Here is a 23,134-nt window from a genome sequence, read left to right as displayed (position 1 = left end):
GCCAAATCTCAGTCAAATGCAATCCTTTTCAATTTTCAGGAAAGAATTTTACCTCAAAGTTTAGCTGCTAAGACAAAATTTGGTACTGCTATCCCTTTTAATGTGTTTATTACATATGTTTTCTAATGAATTTTAGGATTTAAAAAACAAAATGCAATAATTTTACTTCAGCTATAGATATGAAATGTGGAATTGACAGTTATATTATATCAATATGGCTCTGTGCTCTCCATTTTCATGCTCTAAAAACATCATTTGCTGTGCACAACACTTGCTGGAATGCAACTAACTTGCTTGGACTTGTTGAATGTTTTGAAATTGTCTTTTTAAGACAGCTACAGTAGGTTAGGGGTATTGTCTTGATAAATGAGGCCCTAGGTGGGTCCATAACCAAAAGTCAGTGGTTCAGATCTGTTGATTGTGGTGACCGTGACATTGAAAATAATTGGCTAATTGCTTTGTGTGAAAAATGTTGCTGTAAGGCTTGCACATTTAAGCAGATATGTGGGGTCCACCATTTTGCATAAAGATAATGTATTTAGACAGTAATGTTTATTTCTATAAGTTCTATTCTTCTATAAGTTCTTATTTCTATAAGTTCTATTCTGTTTATTCTTCTATTATTCTAGAGTTATTTCTCTACAGTAATGTTGGAATGACAGCTTTGGAGAATGGTTTTGGTTTTTGTATCTAATGACGTCAGCAGAACATGTTACTGGCTCAGATGTATAGTTTTTGTCAAAAAATAAGGACCGGTGATAAATGATTTGTGAAACTACACCATACCTTTGAGTGCAACAGAACTTGTTAATGTACGAATTTTTGTTTGACTAAATATGGAAGTTGTGTTCACATCACCACGCAAATGAAAATGAATCTTATTTTCCGGCCTTAGGTATCATTACCACATATCATTTGAGTTATGAATATCAAAGCAAAATTTTCCATTTATCGTCAGAAATATTTTTGATTTTAGACTATCTTGTATGGATAAAAATGCAAAATTATTTTTTATGCAGCACTTTCCACACTGTGTAGGACATGTCTAATTGAAGTGATATTATATGTGTACTACTACTACTATGCAAATTTTTTCATTTTGTGCTTCACTATTGCAGTCTCTCTTCCATTTTCAGATGTCCAATCTTGGCTTTTCATACTATCCTCATTTCAAGTTTCTCCTCAAAATGCAAAATCGTCATCATAAGATTATGAAGAGAGATCCTCTAATTTTCGGGAAACTTAAGTTCCAAAATTTTTAAAGTGTTGAATTGACATTGGTCTTAATGCTATATTAAAGTAATACATGAACAACTAACAAATATTTGAATTTTAGTTCAAAATTGTTATCAAAATCTGACAGTTTTTAGAAAAGTTAAATTTTTTTTTTTCATAAAATAAGAAACATGTTTTAAACTTTAAAATTCAGTTCTATAAAAACTAGATTAGTTTTGTTTTAATGATTTCAATAAAATTTCGATTTGAGTGTTCAAAGATGTATTCTACTTGTCATTTTGCTTCTTTCCATATTAGAAAAATGTGATATGTAATGTAATAAAACCCAAATATTATATTGAATTTCTTTTGATATTAAGTCTAAAGTGTTCTTTGCAGAATTAAATCAAAATGTTGTTTTGGAAAAAGCACGATAGTAGTACAGTGGAACCTCGGTATACGACCTTAATCTGTTCCTGATGTTTGGACTTATACCGAATAGGACGTATACCGAACCAACCTTTCCCGTAAGAAGTAATGTAAAAATGATTAATCCGTTCTCATGTAAAAAAAAACCCTCTTGATATGATATATTAATGGAGTGTAAAATAATTTAAACACTGTTTGAGCACATTAATAAAAAAATAAATTTTATTATAGATTTTTAAAGTTATTACAGTATATTGTATTATATTATTTAAATCATTAAATCAAAATCAAATCAAATCAAACTCTCCTTAATACTAATAATCTGTTTAGAAATTGATTAAATCCCTTTCGCAACGTTAGCAGATTTAATAATGTCTATTTTTTGCAATTGTCAATATCGTCTAATTGTAAAAGCCTTACTGTCCTTAAATTCTAATATTGTTGTTAATCGTCTACTTGGACTTTACTTATTAATAAGTCCAAGTAGACGATTAACAATAATGTCGATATCGTCGTTCTCGGAATACGGCATGCAACAGTTAAATCTCGAACACCTGTGCCACTTTCATATTTCTCAACAATCTTTTTCAGTTCTATTGTAATTCTAGTCATTTTTTTAGTTTTCTGTTGCTTTTCATTTGCCTTTTTTGCAATTCATGATTAATAAAAATAATAAAATTTCACTTACAAATTAAAATCAGAAGAAATTTAACAAAGTTATAAACCATGAGACCACAAATGTCTAGTCTGGTCTAGTACACTCGATAGTGCTACTTGATCATAGATGGTGCGTATAATTGAATTAAGTTGTATACTGAGCAAAATTTGTTTCTTCCAAACAGGACGTATTCTAAAGCAGACGTATACCGAGGTTCCACTGTACTAGTTTAATAAATATCAAAAGTGGAATTATTAATCTGGCAGTTTCTTTTCAATGATTTCCTAATAATTCAGGTGACCAGATGTCCAACTTTTAGGTGGTCTGTCCCATTGCCTACTCAGTTCTAGAAATGTCTGACTCTTTGATAACTGCACTATTACATTCTAACAAAGTAAAAAGACTTGGAACCAATATAAATGTACAAGTAATATCTGGAGTGCTGGAGCTTAGTGCATAAACAGGTTGTTAAATTTTTAAAATAATTGGTAATATAGTTATTAATTTATCAAGACGTATTATGTGAGACCCCAGGGAGGTAAGAGGAAGTCGTACCTCCCTTTCCAGTGACTCACTTGTCAAGGATGGCTGTTACATCGACGGCGCATTACGTGTCACGTGAGTGGAGGAGGAGGAGGAGGAAGGATGGGGTCGACAATAAGACGAAGCCGACAGTCAAGAAAGACACCATTTTATAACAAAACAAGATTTATTAAAATCGAAACAAACAAAACTACACTTCTACCCTCATATACAAAAAGGGGGTCCGGAGAGAGAGAGTTTACAAATATTTGTTTATACCTCTATAACTTCCGTAATAGACTGACTCCGGTGAATGGAGTTGGAGTCTGGACACTGGCACTAAAAAAAAACTTAGAAACTTTTTGGGTCCGGTCGATGGCGCAGTGCACGTCGTACTGGAGAGACGATCGGAGAGCCCTTTAGGGGGGAAGGAAGCATCTTTTATAGGTTTTTGATGAGAAATCCAGTCACGTGATCTACAATGGATTGCAATTAGGGCCATAGGTGTTCCCAGGATTCAAAACAAACGACAAGCTCGGATGCTAACTGTAAATTATCGTGCAAGTTGATCTACCGGCTGCGAGGGAATAACGTCTTATTGACAGATAGGGGACGATAGTTGCCCATCAAGGGTCAACATTTTTTTTGGTTATGGAATTTTGTTGATTTAAGCAGTTTTATATCAGGAGTGAAATAATTTAGAAATGTAGGGGTTTAACTTCCAGATTTCACATATTATGTTAAGAATTAAAATATAAGCCAGTGAGCTCCACCTTAACTGATCAGTGCCCATCATTTTTCTTTGAGAAGAAGCATGTCCTGTAACATCTTTAGAACAAAATTTGCTTCAAACAAGAATACCAAACTTCAAATATTATACATTCACCTGTTCAAAGCTAATGTCATTAACTTTAAAGTTTAATTGAATCTACTGCAAAAATATGTACTAAATTGAATAAAAACTTTACTTTGAAAAACATTCATATAGTTTAGAATGCACAAGAATGATTAACAATAGACATTTTCTTAATTAGCCAATTACTGATGGCTAATCCTGGTGTTGATTAATCATGACTCGTCTGACATGTCCAAGTCATCAGCTTGACATCCTGCATTTTATTTCAAGATTTGGTCACTTTATATCATTTAACTAATCATAGGACCAAAGCATTTATTGCTAAATTCTGCTTCCATTCCAAAGTAATAAAATTATATAAAATGTATTAACTACAGTATACAAAAAGTAATTTTTAAGTTTGTTGATTTTAATATAAGTAATTTTTATTATAATGTGGTTAAATTACAGTTTAATACAAGAATGTTTGTTTACTACTGTAGTAGAATCATTTTAATATTGAAACAATTATCACACAATTATGCATAAATTTTTTAAAAATTTTAAGATGACTTTTATGTATTTTTCAAAACATAGATCTTTCAATTTTTTATTTACTACTACATGATTATAAATAAATTATATTTTAATCTTGTGATATCAGACTATATACATAATCTTTTATTGCTTTCTTAATGATAGGAAAATATTAATATAATTAAATTAGTTTATAGTAATCTAATGTAATAAGAAACTTTATTGAATTTATTTTTTTAATTATTTAAAGTTCATAAAATTATGGAATAGTTAATTTATAAAATTAAAAAATATATTTATTATATGATGATTATGTTAATTTAGAAAAATAATTTACTTATTTACTTTTCAGTACTTTGAAACTTTGGGATTACAGCAAAGGAAAAGTAAGTATTGATTTATGTTTTGGCATTTATATTATTTTAACAACTGTTATAAGTTCAACTGTATTTTAGTCATTAGTGAAATTGAAGTTTGCTTTTATTTACAGAGAACTTTATTTTAAAACATATGAGGGGAGAACAAAAAATATGAATTTAAGAATAAATACAATTTTTTATAAATAACTGTTTAAACTTTAGTCATCTTCAAAGTACTCTGATGTAATGCACATATCAAGACACTTTTTTCTACTGCTAAAAACAGGTTTTGAATTCATCAATTCTGATGCTTTATTTTAGTGCTACTTTAGTTTTCACTTCTTCCACATTGGAAAATCTTTCCTCTTTGATGACTTTCTTTTGTCTGAGGAAAGCAAAACTAGTTTATATGGGGACAAGATCCTAGGAAGGATGAAGTACAGGGTCATTCTGTTTTTGGCCAAAATTTGATGAACACTCAGCTTGATATGAGCAGGAGCACTGTCATGATGCAAAATGCAGTCACCTGTTTGCCACAACTTGGGACACTTCTTCCAAAATCATGCAGCCTTCTCAAAACTTTCAGATAAAAACTCTGGTTAATAATTTGACTTGGAGTAACAACTTCTGAATTCAGTTTCTCACATCAAAGGAACAGATAGGAAAGAGTATTGAAAAAGTTGTTTTGTTGCAAAATGTAGCTTCGACAATGCCATCTGGTAAACTGGGTAGATGGGTTTATTGAACACTCACCTAGCATGGTAAGCTTGTACTACAAGAAGCCCACCATTCAGAAGAGAATTCTGGGTTTTTTGGGTCTCACTTATACATTCTTGTATTTGTATGTTTTAATTAAATTTTGGTTTTTAATGACCAGTACAACAAGCTTTATTTCTTTATGAAAATCAACTGTCCATGCTATAGTTTAACTTCTGTACATTTATGCAAAATTCAAAATGTGTGATTCAGTAAGAGTCTTAGTTTAAAACTTAATCATTACTGTATCATGTAAAATATAGAAATTGACTTGTAATTATCTGGCTTAATGTGGCAGCTAGATGGCTGGATGAAAGAAAAACCAGATAACAAAGATTAAAGATCAGACATTTTCTGTATGGTCAAGCACATGTGCATTCCCTATGTGATTTGCTTTTCAGCTGTATCACATGTACCATAAAAATGTTTTGATACAAAATTTTCAGCAAAAGTAAGCTGGCAAGATGCCTGCAATTACCATGACACATTATCAGTAGAATAACCATAAATTTTATGAAAATGTTTGTGATCACATTTTTACACAACAATATTATTTAATAGTACTGTATTGTAATAAAAAGTGCAAAGGAATTATAAAAATAATCTTGTACTTTGTTTATACCAAAAAAAGCTGTCATGGCTGATCTTGCCAGATAATCACAGCTGGATGATTGATATTCTACTGTCATTTTAGCTATAAGGTTTTAATGATAAGGATTTTTCAAAATTTGATTATAATGTGTGGATTTTCTGTTTGTTAGATTCATGTTTCATGTATGTTAGGCTCAAATATCAAAAACACTCAATGAATGGGGAAAATGACCAGAATGCACTGTGGTTTTACAGAAACAGTTACAATGAGAAATTTTGTCCTGGTTGCTTATTAAGAGCTATGATATGTTATAGCATCTTAAAAAATGCCATGATGTGAAATTTGTGTATATACTGTTAAAAAATGACTGACTCATTAATCATATCATTTATTCTATGGTAACAGGTAGTTCTGGATATGATTATGTATGCAAAATAATCAAGAACAATGGCTAGCTCAGTTATTTTTACAGGAACTGTTGGAATAATACTTAAAATTACAGTTGGAATAATCATTTGAAAGACATTTGCACTTTTACTTTCCTGGCTGTTATAAGAGGGAAAGTATGACAATTGGTCAAAAAATGATCCCCCCAAGATTTTTACATTTTTGGACTCAGCACATTTTGAAATGTCAAAATGCAAAAAAAATTCAAGGATGATTTTTTTTGCTGTATGTATGGATGTTAGTGTATGGGGGGCATGATTTTGTTCACCTCTTTGAAGCTTAACTCCTATGCTTTTTGTCAAATTTCTGAAACTTTGCATGGAAGTTTATTAGGGGGATCGATGCTATTAATAGGGTCAGACTTAATGATGATTTTACTTGTTCTTAGCATTTATAATTTCTTTTATAAACCCATCCCTACCCTGAAAATTGAGCTTTTCGCCATTTTATAATATACAGTGATACCTCAGTTTTTGTCGATAATCTGTCTGAAAACAATCGGTGAAATCCAAAACTGACGAAAACCAAGGCAATTATTTCTATATGAATTAATTTAAATCCAATTAATTCATTCTAGACACTCCAAAATACATACCAGAAACACATTTTATAGAGAATTAATATAGTGTTAAATACTAAAAGCAATAAGAAATTAACATAAAAGACTAATTAGCATTAAGATGAAAGTAATGGAATTGTTTGGCTAGACACGTGGGGTAATGTCTTGTCTTGTAGAAGCTAGTTGGACATGAGCTTCTAGCCTATATTGCCCTGTGGTAAAGTGTGATGTAATTGTCATGTAATAGTAGTTTAATGTGTTTATGATGGTCGTATCTAGGGAAATAATGCCTTCCGGGAAATCCATTTAAGGGTAACTGGTCCCTATTCAGGTGTTACAGACATGGAGAAAACCCAGAAAACTTCACATTGCAAGTCTGCCCTGGCAAAGTGCAAACCCACAATTGAACTCTCAGTGTTCAGGAAATGGAACCATTGGCCAATGGTGGGCCGTCACGTGGTAATGTTCACACAACAAGAAATAATGCCACACTGCATCGGAAAATGCTTGGGTTGCCCTTTGTTTTCACAAAATTAGCAGTGAGGTCACTTGAACACCCTGACGAAATATGAGACAATCGACGAAAACTGAGACAAATTTTTTGTGAAAAAATCAACGAAAACTGAAAACCGACGATAACCGAAGTGAATGAAAACCAAGGTATTACTGTATCATATTTTATTTAAAAAAGACTTTAACAGATGATGTCAGGAAAGTTAAGCAACTTATTGCTGGATTTTTTTATTCATGCAGTATCTCCCAAAATTGCTCTACAAAGCTCTACTGCAAGACTATATTTCAGACTGAGTGAACTTGAGAGCTCATCGTGTACATCAATGAAGTTCTTGTTCTTGGTTCTTGGTTCTAAACTCACTGCTCAAATTGGCTTTCTTTGGTGCCTAATTGATAAAGTTCAGATGTGTTCACTAATCTGACATCAGATCAGAATTGATGAATGACAGAGTTGGTGTTGATTTAACTTACTCTTTCTTAATAAGAATAAAATGGCAGATTTTTGTATGTATGTATGTGATATAAAGTGCCTCATGATATTTCTGCAACAGTGCATTGTGATATGCTTACATTGTTGGATTGCTGTGTGTGGTCATTTTTAACTCATCACTACACAAATTTCACATTGTCATTTTTTAAAATGATAGAATGCATCATGATTATACAGGGGATACAATTTCTTGTAGCTTTTTCTGTGAAGCCACAATGCATTCTGGTCCTTTTCCTACTCAGTGAGCATTTTCAATCTTTGAGCCTAAAATGAAAGTTTTGCATGTCAAGAAACAAATACAAGTATCCCTAGTACAACACTGCTTTCTCGCTTTGCTCTGCCATGGTTAGAGAATTTGGGAAATCCTCCATACAAAATTTAAGTGCAAACTGTTGTTTGATATTTTTTTTCAAGTGAGCATGAGTGTCGTCTCAAATTTGCCCATGGATTCTAGAATATTGAAATTTTCAATTTGTTTAATGCCTTTTGTCAGATGTACTTTAATGAAAATTAATTGTACAATTTGTTTTCCTTATCCTAGCTTTCCTATCAACCAGTTGGTGTTGTCATTGCTTTTAGACTTTAGTCCTTAAAACTGTCATTATGTTTTGTTTTTAGATTAAATAAACTTTAGTAAATTCAAAGATTAAACATGTTTAGATAAGTGTTGTTAAACTTCTTTTGACCGTTGGTAAGTACAGTAGAGCGTCGATAAGTGGAACGTCGGTAAGTGGAATGGCCGGAAAGTGGAATGATTTTCAGTCGGACTGTGTCGTGCTGAATCGAATGTTTTTGATACTAAATTTACTTCTAAAGTATAATTTTCATGTTTTTTATATTCTTTAATATATTTATTTTGTTTGTACAAAATGCAGAAATAATTTTTAACGATACGATAGCCTCGATGATTATTATAAAAATTTTAGTTAGGCTTAAAATCGACAAAAATTCAACACGAAGCGACACGCAACGGAGAAAAATTCAACAGGAAGTGATACGCAACGGAGAAAAATTTGAACATTGGACAGGTTAATGTATTTTTTCGTACAAAGTCGGAAACTGGAACAAATCATTAACTGGAAGGACCCCAGTCCCCAATTGGTTCCACTTATCGACGCTCTACTGTAATCGTTTGTAAAAATGAACGAAATACAGCAGTGTCTCAGTAATCAAACTGTTTCCAACTCAAACTGTTTGGTATTAGTGATAAATTCTGGAAAAACATCAGTCAGTACTCAGCTGAACAAATACAACTCACTAGAACAAATTTTTGATTAATAACAATTTATTTTGTTATCCATAACTTTTTTTATGATAAAAATTAGAAAAATGAAGACATTTGCTGATATTTTTGACCAAAATCAATGAAAAAACTCAGATGGTGACATTTTGTAAAAAGAAAATGCCCTCATTTAACGAAAATTAATAATGTGTAATATAGCACTTTTAGTTGTGATTATTAAAGTAATCAATAATTAACTAACAAACACATTTCTTTTAGTAACAAAAGTATACTATTCTGTTTTGTTAACTTTTGTAACCTAATCCTGTTTTGCACTAGTCCTTTGCTTTGTATAGCATGGATTTGCATAATGTGGTGCTTCTTCGGAACATAACTATCATATTATACAAGAGATATCTGTACAAATTTTAAGGAAAATTTGAGGAAAAATGCTCTAATTTTTTAGCATAATACTTTTGTTCAGATTGTAAAGATAATTTGCACAATTTCATGATTAATTAAATATAAAATACAGGTTATAGAAGACTAAAAGTGATAGGGAGATATGACAACTCATCTTCAATAAAATTATTGGAAACATTTTTGGAGACTGTGTTTATTCAAAAGGAATCTGATTCTATTTGCATTGGATTGCAGGCTATCAGATTTCAACTTTTGGAGAATATTAAATTTAAAGAATTTATAAATAAGTCAAAAACTAATTGAAGAACTAGAAAATAAGTTATAACAAAAATTTATCAGTGTAATATAGAAGTTGTATTTTATCAAAACACTAATGTTTCTGAAAAAGACATTTTATCATTAGATGAAGCGTTTTACTTTGAAAACATGTTCTTAAGATAGGAATTGGATTATGTGAGAACTATTGAAAACAGGTACCGTAAATTAAGTGCAATAAATTTACAAATAAATCGTATGTATAGCAACTCGTTTACATTAAGTATTTGATAAGAATAATAAAGAAATGTTGAATGTATTTATTATCAACTATTTATTGCTGTTAATATCGTGTGAAGCTCAATTGCCTTACATAATTTGTGTGATATGATGTAATGTTTGTTTTCTGTATAGGAAAATTTATAAGGCAGTACATCCATTCAGATTCAAATAATTGACTTTGTATAGAAATGTAACTGTTTTTTTAATCTGACAACTGGGATTTAATCAACATTAATTTGCCTGTAAATTTTTACTTTAAGGATTAATGATTTAACAATAGTTAGTTGTGTATTATATAAACAATAAAATGGAATTCCATTCAAATAAGGTTTATTTGAATCTATATTTATCTTTCTTATTCTATCAGTTATTATACTCAATTCTTTGTAATGTAAAATTTTAATTATTTAAATATATACTTATATTAAAATAGTTGTTTAACATTTTCCTTTCTAAAAAGTTTTCACTGATATTGAAAGCTTTTTTTTCCTTCCCTCTTAAACATTGTTGTTATTTAAATTTTTAATATGTAAATTTTACACATCTTAATATTTCTTTTTATTTTTGTGACTAATCCAATGAATTAATATAGAATCTTCACCTTTAATAATACTAATTGCTTTGAAATAGGTATTTAATGTTGTTTACAATTTTTTTCTTTTTTTGCTTTTGTAGTGTTTGAAAACTTACACTGGACATAAGAATGAGAAGTATTGTATATTTGCAAATTTTTCTGTTACAGGAGGAAAGGTATGAATTGTATTGCCAATTTATTAAATATTTTAATTTTCATGGCAGAACAAGAATTGTCATGAAAGATTTTTTTAAATAAATATAAAAATATTACATATATACAAAAAAACTTTTCTTCCATTTCTTATCTGTTGTTTTAACACACCAGTGACAGTCTACAAAAATTCATAAACATGGATATGACTTCTTTTAAGGCTCTTCCTCCACAATAAAATGCTAAAATAAAAAACAGTGTCCTCTGGCATTCTTGCCAAAATTCACAAAATAGTACATTAAATAAAAAGTTAAAATATGGCAGACTGTAAATACCATTGGCCATATTTTCACTTTTTACTTTGGAAAAAGAAAAATCTAAGTAAAAGTATTTAAATATATTCCAGTTTGTTTTATTATTATAATAGATATTTTATTTCTTAAACTTTAATTAAATTGAAAAAAATTAAGGCATGTGAATGATTATATACTTAGTTCTCATACTTTATTTAAATTCTAAATGCAAATGGGTATACATAGAAAAAATTTTAATTCCATTAAACTTTGGTTTTTTTTTTAAATTTATCAGAACTGCTTAAATTAGACTAAAATTCCATATCAGTCGACGAACATGTCTAACTCAGAAAAAATAGAAATCATTAGGCTCTGAAATATTCAAAATTATTCTGTTTACCAAAAAGTTTACAAATTAATGTTGAAAATGATTTATTATTTCCAATAAGGTAGAGATATATTGATAATAAGGTTTATTAAAAATTATACATGTATGTACTGTAAATATACACACTACATTTGTTTCCTGTTAACTGGTCATAACAAACTGCTGATATTGGATTTATTTATTTAGTCTAAAAATATTCATTTTTCATAAACATTATTTGCTTTTAAAATGGTTACAAAAAGCAATAATAAAATTATTATGGCATAAAAATTGCGCAATTTTAAACTAGTACACGGGAAAATGACATTACAGGAAATTCTTTTAATTTGAACTCTGATAGTTCAAAATCCCATTACTTCATAACTGTACTTTTGTCTAGGTCAAGGATGAAGAGATTTACATGTTAAGGAATTTGGTTAGTTCAAAATATAGCTACTTTGAAATTTGAAGTGAAAATTTTGTTCAAACTCTGATGTGTATGTTAACTCGTTCATTTAGATCAAAGTTCCTCCTTACTATAAGAGAACAGTAGACCAAGAAAAGCTCTAATCTGGTCGATATGGCTTTGCTTTTACGGTAACATATATTCGGGTTCACCTTATCCGTGGCTATCCTTTTTTTTTCACTTGTAAAATACAGCTGTTTTTTTGGGATTGCAAGATTGGGCTTCAAGTAGCAAATTGAGATATTTGAAGGGCTCTAGGCTACTACATTTGTGCAATTTACTACTATTCGGGCCAGTTTAAAAATAATATAGATTACATTTTGAAGAATTCTACTTTACTTTTATAAAACTTTATCTCGCAACCTGTGAGGTTCTCACAAGACACATGCTGTTTACCTTCATATTTTTATATGAACAAAAATAACATTCTGTATATGTAGCTGTATTTTGTTTTCTTAATAAACGTCAGTTAAATGGCATTTGGTATATTGTACAAAAATATGTAAATTTCAGATAATTCAAAACTTGATAATTTGAAGTTGTGATTTTTTTCATTCCTCAAATTTTGAACTAATGAGGATTTCTTGTATTACTTGAATTTACTTTCAGTATTATCATAAGACTTTTTCTGGTGACTAATCAGGGAGACTGTCAATTTTGATATTTTATGGGATTCACTGTTGGCCATATTTAAATATAACATAAGTTCAATATTTTGGATGGCTTTTTTTTTAGGTCCTTAATTTTTACTTTTCTAGCTGTTATAGAATATAAAATAGTGAAATATGGTGATTGGTCAAATTTTGATTTCTAAGTCTTTGGACTCAAAGGAAATCCAAAAATTGTAAAAAAAACTTACAAAAATTTGTGCATGTATTGGTGTCTACTTTGCATTATCTCTCAGAATTGGTTGAACCAAAAATTTTGAAATTTGGCATTGTTATTTCTATATATGGGGCACTGCTATTAAATTTTTGGGTTAATGTAACCCTTGGTGCCAAGATGGCGGCGCTTCCGGTTGCCATCTTGGATTGGCCTGGAGAATGCACGTTTAGCGCTGTTTTGATCGGAGATCACGTGTCTCCGAAAATATAATAATCTAAGATAAAATATTGATAATAAAAAAAACATACTCACGTTAATGATTTTTTTTAAATATTTGATCCTACTTTTTCCCTAGCTTGGTAGATTCCAATTTCAATATTTGCATGTCCTTTCTTCCCTAATGTTGTCGTTTCTGCTACAACCTTAGAGGAGTGTTCGGCTGCCTTTTTATTCGCATTTGCTGTTGCCTTTTCCTATTCCTTCTCTATTTTCAGTATTTGCTTCTTATTAAAGTTCGGAAGTAGTGCAGACGGAACATATTGTAGATCAAACCATTTCGGAGTTTTTCCAGTCTCTGGACACATCGCAACCAATTGTTTTGCGAAAAATTGGAAACTCTCTCCTGGTTTTCTTTATACTTATTCGATCAGACATATGCTTTGGACAGTGCCGAAAGCCGTAATTCCATTTTGCCGTAAATTTCAAACAATTTGAGGGCAAACGAAAGACAAAATACGACCAAAATGGACATTGCCAAATATGCTTTTGAATGTTTCCTTCGTATGCTGAATACTTATTACCACTTTTACAAATCTTAGAAAACATGATTTTAAGTCACTTCTATAGTATAATTTACATGTTTTAGCACACGAGTAGCACTTTGCATGAGTTTGTTGTAGTCCTAATTTTAAAGCAAATTTAAAGCTGTTATGAATATCATTGTCCCATGCTAATTTCAAATATTCATTTTCATCTGTCTATTAGAATTTATGGAGAGTTCGACCTAACAAAAATTCACCGGACCTAATTTCTGCATAACTACTAGACACAAAATTATCAAAAAAAATTGAAAAATTAACATTTTTAGTTGTTATTTATATCAAATTCACAAATACTATCAGTTAAGAACAATATATTTACCTTTTTAACTTTTTTTGGAAAAACTGAAAAAATAAAAATCAAAAATTCCACTATAGATACAATGCAACACTGTCAGTATCATCTACCTACTTGTTAATTTGCATATTTCCACAAAAAACTACTGTCTACCACGTCATATTTTACAAACTTGCATAATCTTTCACATTCTTTTTTTACGTTACGTCAAATGTCATTAGGTATTACGTCAGTAAATTACATGATAGCTCCCTCTATTGCTATTACCTCACGACACTCGGATTGGAGATTACCGGAAGCACCTCCATCTTGGCACCAAGAGTTACATTAACCAATTTTCGTTAATTAACACAACTTGCAGTGAATGTAATATTTGTGAACTGCCGGGGAGGTAGGAGGAAGTCATCACCTCCTTTTCCGGCAACAGGTCATTGACCTGCTCACTTGTCAAGATGGCTAGTTTACGATTTATGGTCCCGAGGGTCGGGACTCTTTTTCTTTATGTCAGGTGAGTGGTGAGAGGAGGTGAGATGGGGTCAACAATAAGGCGAAAGTGATATACAAGTCAAAGAGGACACCTTTTAAGTAATAAAACAAGGTTTATTTGAATTAACAGAATGGACAAATACAAATACGTTGGCTTTGACTAATTTTCCTAATTCACGCAGGGGTTCGAGAAAGAGCTTACTGGTTCAGTTCATACCTCTCTTAGGTTTTCTCGTCGGTTAGAGTTCATTTAACGGCACACAGATAATTCCATAATTGTTCATGAATATCCAAGACTTGCACAGATATAAAAGTTTGCGACTGAACGTGTTTGACACGAGTAATTGAGGATCAGAGCAGTGGTGACTTTGTAGATTCTTCGGGACTGTCTGCGATGGTGTTAGTCTGGCTTTCGATAAGAGACTCCCCTGAGGGGGAAGCATCTTTTATAGCTTTAGGCTGGGAAAATTGGTCAGGTGATCGATTATTGTAGGCGAAAAAGGTTATAGGTGTTCCCGGGACGAAAACAAATGACGAATTCGGACATTAAGTATAAACTTTAAGTCGTTACAGCACGAGAATGTTTATCTTTGGGAAGGAGGGTTATAAAAATTCCCACGAACTCCGTTGTTCATTTCATTAGAATTAATTTAGAAAAATCCGATAAAATTTCGGATCTCGCATATTATATTTGCATATTGTTTTTAAACTGACCTAATATTCTTGATATATCAAGATATTACATTTTAAACCAAGGAATATTACATTTGTAACATGATGTAGATAAATAGTCTGTTATCACCAAATGGCATTATTTCCTTTTAAATTTGAAATGGTTGTTTGGAGCCATTTGGCATGTTTGAAGTTTTGTAATATATTTTGCAAGATATATTGTATAAACACTCAGAATTATGTGAGTAAAGTTAGATATGTCATGTAATTATAATGAAGATGAATTGTGCAAACTTATTGAAGAGTTGAATAAATTCATCAATTCATCTTGGTGGTAAATTTTTTTTCATTTTATCTCTGTAAAACATGCACACATAAGATTAAATGTAATAATACGTACAAATTGAAACCCGCAGTTTGCAAAACTGACAAAAATATTGTTTAATGTCACAGAAATCAAACTGTTTTCACTGTTTGCCTTGCTTTAGTCAATTTTTTGTAATGATCAGGAGAATGTACTGTAAAATAGTGAAAATCAGCCAGTACACAGGAAAGAAACTGTTCACAGGGTCAGCAGAGTAAGTGTCAAAGATCAAGAGGGGAGATGGGGTAATGTCATATGTGATGAGACTGCAAATTTTACTCATTGATATTTACAACTTTTTAAACTCATTTAAACCTCAAATATGCCTGTTGTTTTCTTCTTATAATAATAATAATCATATTATTGCTTTTTAATGTGGTGTTCTATGTTATAAGAATTAAACTAGTCTGTTTTTAAGTTATTAATTGAATTATGGTAAATTAACCTATTTAAAATATATTACAAAATATAAATAAAATTACTCCTTTTAAGTTTTTGTTGTTATAAATTTTATATTGCAGTATAATTGAAAATTATCAGATTTCCTTTCTGGTTTTCTTAAATTTCTGTTTCATTGCCAGAAAAGTTTAGGAAGAGTACTATAAGTTTTGATCTCTTCAGTAGCTCTCTTGATACATGAAGTATTATACCAGGTGTGGCCAAACATTTAGCTTTTAGGGGCTACTTTTTCCATAAAATATAGTCTGCGGTCGACTATGGATATGGGCAAATAATTTTAAAATTTTAGAAGATAATTAAAGAAGTCATTATATCGCCGATTTAAATTGCAAACCTCCACTTTTGGTCAAAAATTACATTTTCACACTATTAGAAAGAGAAAAACACCTTACATTGGCTATGAAACACCGCTATTATGCACCTATTTCATTGAAATCACGTGACAAGCAAAAAATTTATGCGTTTTAAGAAAGTTGTGCAAAATATGCTGAATATGAGTTAGCAGGTTTGCAATCTAAGCCTACGATATATTTTTTATTTTATGAATTCCAACAATATTTATTAAAATTTAAAAAAATACAATGTTAAGAAATAAATACGAACAAAACATATTTTTTATTTTATGAATTCCAACAATATTTATTAAAATTTAAAAAAGTACAATGTCAAGAAATAAATACGAACAAAACAAATTTTAAGCATACAATTTTTATTTGGATGAAACCTGGCATTGCATAAGAGCAGCAAGTTTCTCAAAATTTGGCTCATATGAACTTAAAGCAATTCTTAAGCATGACTCTAAATGTAGATCCGTTATTTGCGATCGCTGTTTTGTTTTGATCGCATTCATATAAGAAAATGCGGATTCACATAAATATGTGGAGCCAAAGAAGGCATTGAAACGAGCAACAATTGTCCAAATATTTGGATATTTATCTTTGCTTATTAGTTTCCAAAAATTGCTATCTGAAACCATTGATTTTAGATTTATATCGCATTTAATATTTAGTATTTCTTCTTCTAATTCTGCTATATTTGTAGTATTAAGAAAATTGTGAAGTTTCTGAGCAAGACTTTCAACGTCGATGTCATTAAATGGGTAAGATAAAAAACAGGCAATATCTTCAAGTTCACTTAGTTTGAGAAATCTTCTATCAAATTCATTTAGAAGCATTCCAATAACATCAGCATATTTGTCGTAAGCAACAGTCTTGTTATTTTTAGATTCATCTGCCAGATTTTGATAGTGTTTTAAATCACGACGCTTTAGTTGCATTGCATGCATATTTAATTTTTCCTTAAATGACTTCAAAATGCTAATCATATGTATTATTGTTTTACCTTTACCCTGTAGTTGCTGATTTAATTGGTTTAATTTTTCAGTAACATCACAGAAAAAAGCAAGATCGAGAAGCCATTCTTGATCATTTAATTGCGGATATGAATCACCTTTAGATTGTAAATATGAGGTTATTTGTGGCAGAAGTTCTCTAAATCTTGCTAAAAATGTAGCACGACTTAACCATCTTACATCAGTATGAAGTAACAGTTCATTGTGTTCTTCACCGCATTCATTCAGCAAAGCGCGAAACTGACGACGTGACAAACTTTTAGATCTTATGGAATTTACAATTTTAAATGCAACATCCATAACATGATTGAATTTTAACACTTTTGAACATAATATTTGAGTATGTATGATACAATGATAGTCAATAAAATTTGGAATGTCATCATCACCTTTACACAAAGCAACGAAGCCACTTTTGTTGCCAATCATTGCTGGAGCCCCGTCAGTGGTTATTGATACCAACTTGCAGATTGGAAAATTTGTTCGTGCAATATAATTTTTAAATAAATCAAAGATATCTTGACCTCTTGTGCGATCATGCATTGGAATAATAGTTAATAATTCTTCTGTAACCAACATATCATCGAAAACCATTCGAATAAAAACACATAATTGTGCAGTACCGATATAGTCCGTAGATTCGTCAAACTGCAGTGATAATACAACGCATTTATTAATGTTTTCATGTAAAATGTCTTCAAGATTTCGGCTCATTCCTTCTGTTCTACGCATAACTGTATTTCGCGATAACGACATATTTTTGATTGATGTCATTATTTCAGATTTATTTTTAAAATTCTGAAACAATTCTTCTCCAGCTTTAATGAATGCCTCTTTCCACATTTCCCCATCTTGAAACGGTTTGTTGTGTTTAATCAAAGTTTCAGCAACTTTGAATGAAGCAATCGTAGCTGTCTTCGAATTTGTATTGTATTTTAAAAAACTATTTTGTTGTGCAGTTATTTGTGCCTTCAGTTGTTGCACTTTTGTTTTTCTTAACGCAGTGCCACGTGGATAATCTTCTTCGTAATTTTTATGATTTGTTAGATAATGTCTTTTAACGTTTTCTTTCTTAGACAAAGCTACTGTTGCATTGCAAATAAAACAGATACATTTATCTTTCATCATAGTAAAGAAATAATCTTCTTCCCATCTACTGTGATAATGATACGTTTTTTTCCGGCTTGTACTTGGATTATTCATTCTAAAATAATAGGGTTAAATATTATTTTAGAATTTACCTACTAAAGATATTATTACGGAATATTTAAAACAATAACTAACATACTTACTTCTGTTCGCTATCACTGACTGTCACTTCACTGGCTGTCACTTTACTATCTAACTCTCTAACACACACTGATACTGATATGCACCCTGTCTATGTTCGCTACAGAGAAAAAGCAAGTTGAGACACGCGGCCACACAGCTACCAACTAGCGCCGACAGAGCGCGTTCAGTATTACTACATTGTTTATCTTATCAGGATAAATATAAACAGTATGTGTATGTTTCACAAATAATTTATTATTGTAAGATTAAATTATAGAATTAAGAATTTCAAACATTTATTTAAGTTAGAACAAATTGTTCAACTTTGGCTTCGCGGGCTACTTTTAAAGCCTTTGCGGTCGACCGGTCGCCGCGGTCGACTTGTTGGCCACCCCTGATATATATGATCAAATTTTTTTATTTTGAACACTTTTTACTAAGAGCATTTAAAATTGTTTTCCTTTTTCAGTCCATTTTTTTTTTATATGCATTTATTTAGAATTTTTGATCTGATTTATTCAGATTATTGTTAATTTTATTTTAAACTTAGTTTTTATGAAAAACCAAAACTGACTTGTGTCTACCAGTTTTTTAAAAAGGCTTAATTTAAAGCACTTAATTTATCATGAGTGAGGAATTTCATACTTACAATACTTATTGAAATATTTAAAACTGTTTTTATTATAACTGACTGAAACAATTAAACATATGATTGGACAACTGTCAATTAATTAAGTTTTTTGAATCGGTAATTTGGTGTTTTGATACTAAATTTTAGCCAATTAATACTTAGTTTATAAGTTTTTTTTTAATTTTTGTATTGATGTAGACCATGAAATAAGAATGGTTTGAAAGTGTCATTGTTTAATGTGTAATCTATTATATTTTTTAATTTGCATACCATTCATTATTATCTGAAATTAATTTTTAAATGTTATATTAGATTTTTAAATATAAATTTTTCATATTGGCATTAATGTTAGTTTTTAAATATTTTTAGTGGATTGTTTCTGGTTCAGAGGACAATATGGTATATATTTGGAATCTTCAGACAAAAGAAGTTGTACAAAGACTTCAAGGACATACAGGTATTTTTATATTTTATAACATTATTGTTTTATTAAATAAGATTTATGCATTTCCTCGAAAAGTGGAACTTTTTTTGTTTCTGGTTTTCAAGGTTTGTTTTTAAAACTTAAAACATTCCAGCACCAAATTCTTTATTATAACGAAAGTGTGCGAAAGATGTCATTTACTCCTTGATTTAATATTTCTGAAGACCTGTAGGCTAAAAAAATTAGTTTTGGTTGTCAAATTCTAGTAATGTTGAACACTTGTTGACTAGATATTACAAATGCTATCAGGTATCATTATGAAGAATAATACATTTTTTTGATTTTATAGAAATCTGGAAAGGATTTAAAAAGTAATTTTAAATAAATCTTTATTAATACCAAATTTGAGAAAGTGTTAATTTACTAAATGTTTTCTAATAAATAAACAGTTTTATATTCATAAAATGAATAATTTAACTTATTTTATTTCTCTTATTCAAATATTTAATATTTTATACCGTGCAGTGTTCGGCGAGGCCGATAAGACGACATCTCTTGCAATAAAGATTCTATAATAAACTATAGAATCTTAAAAATTAACATCAAGGAATTTTGCTGGTTAAAATCTAAGTTTGAATGTGCCAATAATATCAAATTCAACTTTAAGATTAGTGTTAATTCAGTTTTTAAATTTAATTGGCAAACTAGCCAATTAAAGCCGAATAATTTTACTTTTGAATACGAATGTTTCTAATACATAAGATTCCTAGGATCCGAGTTTTAACTATTAATAACATAAATGATTTTTTAACGAAGTATTACATATTTCAAGTAACGTTACTAACGATCTACGTACTGCGACATTACCGACGACGATTAGAGACTATTCACTTATGTAATATTATAACTTTTATATAGATGATAAGTTACATAAGATCAAAAATTCAAAGATGCATCTCTTCAATATAATAAATAAAAAATTTTTAATTCAATTATTTAATAATTTAAATATTTTACATTGCAGACGTGGTCTTGTGTACCGCCTGCCATCCAACAGAAAATATCATTGCCTCGGCTGCTCTGGAAAACGACAAAACTATCAAACTATGGAAGAGCGACACATAGTTAAATATTTTGGAATAAAATCATAAATTTCATCATTTTTCATATGCCCCCGAGCAAAATATAAATTAAAGCCAAGGACAATCACAAGAGAAATAAAATTCTAATTTTAAACCAACACAGAATCACCAAATAATTTTGAACATTGTATTTTCATGTAAGATTTATCAAACCAACTTTGAAGAAATGCACATAGAATAAATCAATTCTTCATTCACAATATTTGTGCTTTTTGGATAGGAAAAAAAAACGATAGAATTTTAAACGATCGTTAATCGACAAACCGAAACGACACGGTATAAACATTTCGAAAGAAGTACACTAAATTCGGTTAATCTAAATCACATAACTGGTTATTGCTGTACTCTGAATAGAAAATAAACTTTAATAATATATATTATATATGTATAATTAAAAGTTATTTTAGATTTAACATATTTTAAATGATTCGGATTAATAAGGGGTTCAGTGTACATTTTTTAGTTTGTCGAAAAAAGAACAATATACATATAATAAATATTTTAAGAACTGGACCGGAAAAAAAATCTCCCGAGTTTTGTAAAAAATCAAATTTCACCAAAAAGTTTTTAAATTGTGAGAATCATTTCTAATGTGATGTTGCATTAAAGTTGTACAATTTTGTCCATAATTCAAATAAGTGATTTTTATTTTTGAAATAAATAAAATTTAGTTTCTTACCTGCAAAAACTCTACAAGCCGTAATTAAAAATATTTTAAGCGGAAAATTATCGAATAGGCTTTACATATAAGTGTTTTGTCAGAAAAATTTCTTCGCTATATATTACTGTTCAATCAAAAATGAGGAGGGATATCATCCTTTATTTGTTCTATTCATTGTTCAGGCAGAATATCTAAATATTTTTTATATATTTTGATACAAGTTTTCAGATAACTCTTTGCTTGTGCATTTAACATTGTTATGTTGATATAATTCATTATTTAAAGTGATAAATAATTGAAAAGGTTATCTAATTTAATTCTTGTTCAGTTTTAATGGGGAAAAAAATATATGTAAATAATGCTGTATGTTTCGAATGACGACCGGATGGATCAACAATACTACAAATAATTTTTCACCTTTTATTACAGTTAAAAATGTATATTATTCTAATTTAAATTTGGTAAAATAATTACTATTAGTACACTTAGCCAAAAAATTAAATACGGATATTTAATCATTAAGGATTAATTTTAAGAATGTTTATTTCAAATTAATGTACTTGAAATTTGATGGATCTGTCTTAATTTTTAAAATGTTTATAAAATTAAGCAAATTTATGATGTTAATAAAAATAGTATTTAATAGAAAAATTGTCGATTTAATTTTGCAATTATAAATAAAGCAAACTTTTTGGTTAAGTGTACTTTTGTACAGTTAACTAAGAATTAGCCGAATACTTGGGTCGCAATTTGAAAAAAATTGTAGACGTGAATTCCCACCGTAGTTGTCTGTTTGTCTGTCTTTCCTTAATCTCGAGAACGGACTTAGATGAAATCCGAGACCAGATTAACTGGATACGAACTTCTTCACTATATATTACTGAATTGAAATAAACTAACTACCGATGTAAACTGGAAGTTAGTTTATTTCAATTCAAAAATCTCCCCCGAAAGGTATTATATGACGGGCACCACTCTATTGTTAGGCCAGGAACACACTTGCGTAAAATTCGGCGTAAAATCTAGCATAAAACAAAGCGTAAAAATTTTTCTGAAATTTTGGCTGAAACAGAACTGAAAAAAAGAGTAGAGCATATCTCTACTTTTTACGCCAAAATTCCTCCAATAAAGAGAAGTCTTTTCTGTGACGTCAAAGTCGACACGTGGTTTTTATTCTAACAATGGCGGCGATGAGGTTAACCTTATAATTGCGACGGTTTCGAAAAAAAACAAAAAATAAATTAAATAGAGGAGTTTATTGAATCTGTTCGACCACATCAGTGTCACGTATAAAGACACTGTATTTAAACAACGTTTGCGGATGGTTATAGGTGCAAAATTTTAAATAACAGGTAGGTTTAGTAGAATCGATATATAGGCCTAGTGTTTAGATCACACGTTCTTTATTTGAATTCGGAATACAAGTGTATTAATTTAAGTTTTCTATATTATAGCAGAGGAAGCTGAGAAAAAATGGAAGGTATAAAGGGATAGATATATGAGAGGAAAAATTAATAAAATTAGCACTGTTAGTGGCAGTGATGTTTCCTATTCGGCCAGAATTTTTACGTATGTGTGTTCTGGCATAAAAGCAAACTGAACTGAAAGCTGATTTCTGATTCAGTTTTCTGCCACACAATTTTACGCGTGTGTGTTCCTGGCCTTAAAGGAAAAGTATAATATATAGGGGCAAGCCGCCACTAATTTGAGGTGGAGAACATATTTTAAACTAAAAACTATGATTAAAAATTGCAGCCCGACGTGACGATGTCACAATAAATTAC

At 30.0% G+C, this 23,134-nt stretch overlaps 1 protein-coding gene across 1 annotated transcript in view; it reads left to right on the top strand.

Annotated features, from left to right (window-relative positions):
* wds (WD repeat-containing protein wds) overlaps nt 1-21,377 on the top strand; it is a 67,701-nt gene extending 46,324 nt beyond the window's left edge. The window contains exons 11-14 of the mRNA XM_067276371.1: nt 4,549-4,582; nt 10,770-10,844; nt 19,493-19,580; nt 20,572-21,377. Coding sequence (XP_067132472.1) covers nt 4,549-4,582; nt 10,770-10,844; nt 19,493-19,580; nt 20,572-20,672 — 298 coding nt within the window. The 3' untranslated portion in view covers nt 20,673-21,377. The remainder of the gene's footprint in view (nt 1-4,548; nt 4,583-10,769; nt 10,845-19,492; nt 19,581-20,571) is intronic.
* The last annotated feature ends 1,757 nt before the right edge of the window (nt 21,378-23,134 follow it).

Source organism: Centruroides vittatus, unplaced genomic scaffold, assembly GCF_030686945.1.
Source record: "Centruroides vittatus isolate TY-2023 unplaced genomic scaffold, ASM3068694v2 contig_1159, whole genome shotgun sequence".
NCBI classification, from domain to species: Eukaryota; Metazoa; Arthropoda; class Arachnida; order Scorpiones; family Buthidae; genus Centruroides; species Centruroides vittatus.
The sequence above is the reverse complement of the archived record's forward strand: the minus strand, read 5'-3'. Positions and strand labels throughout refer to the sequence as shown.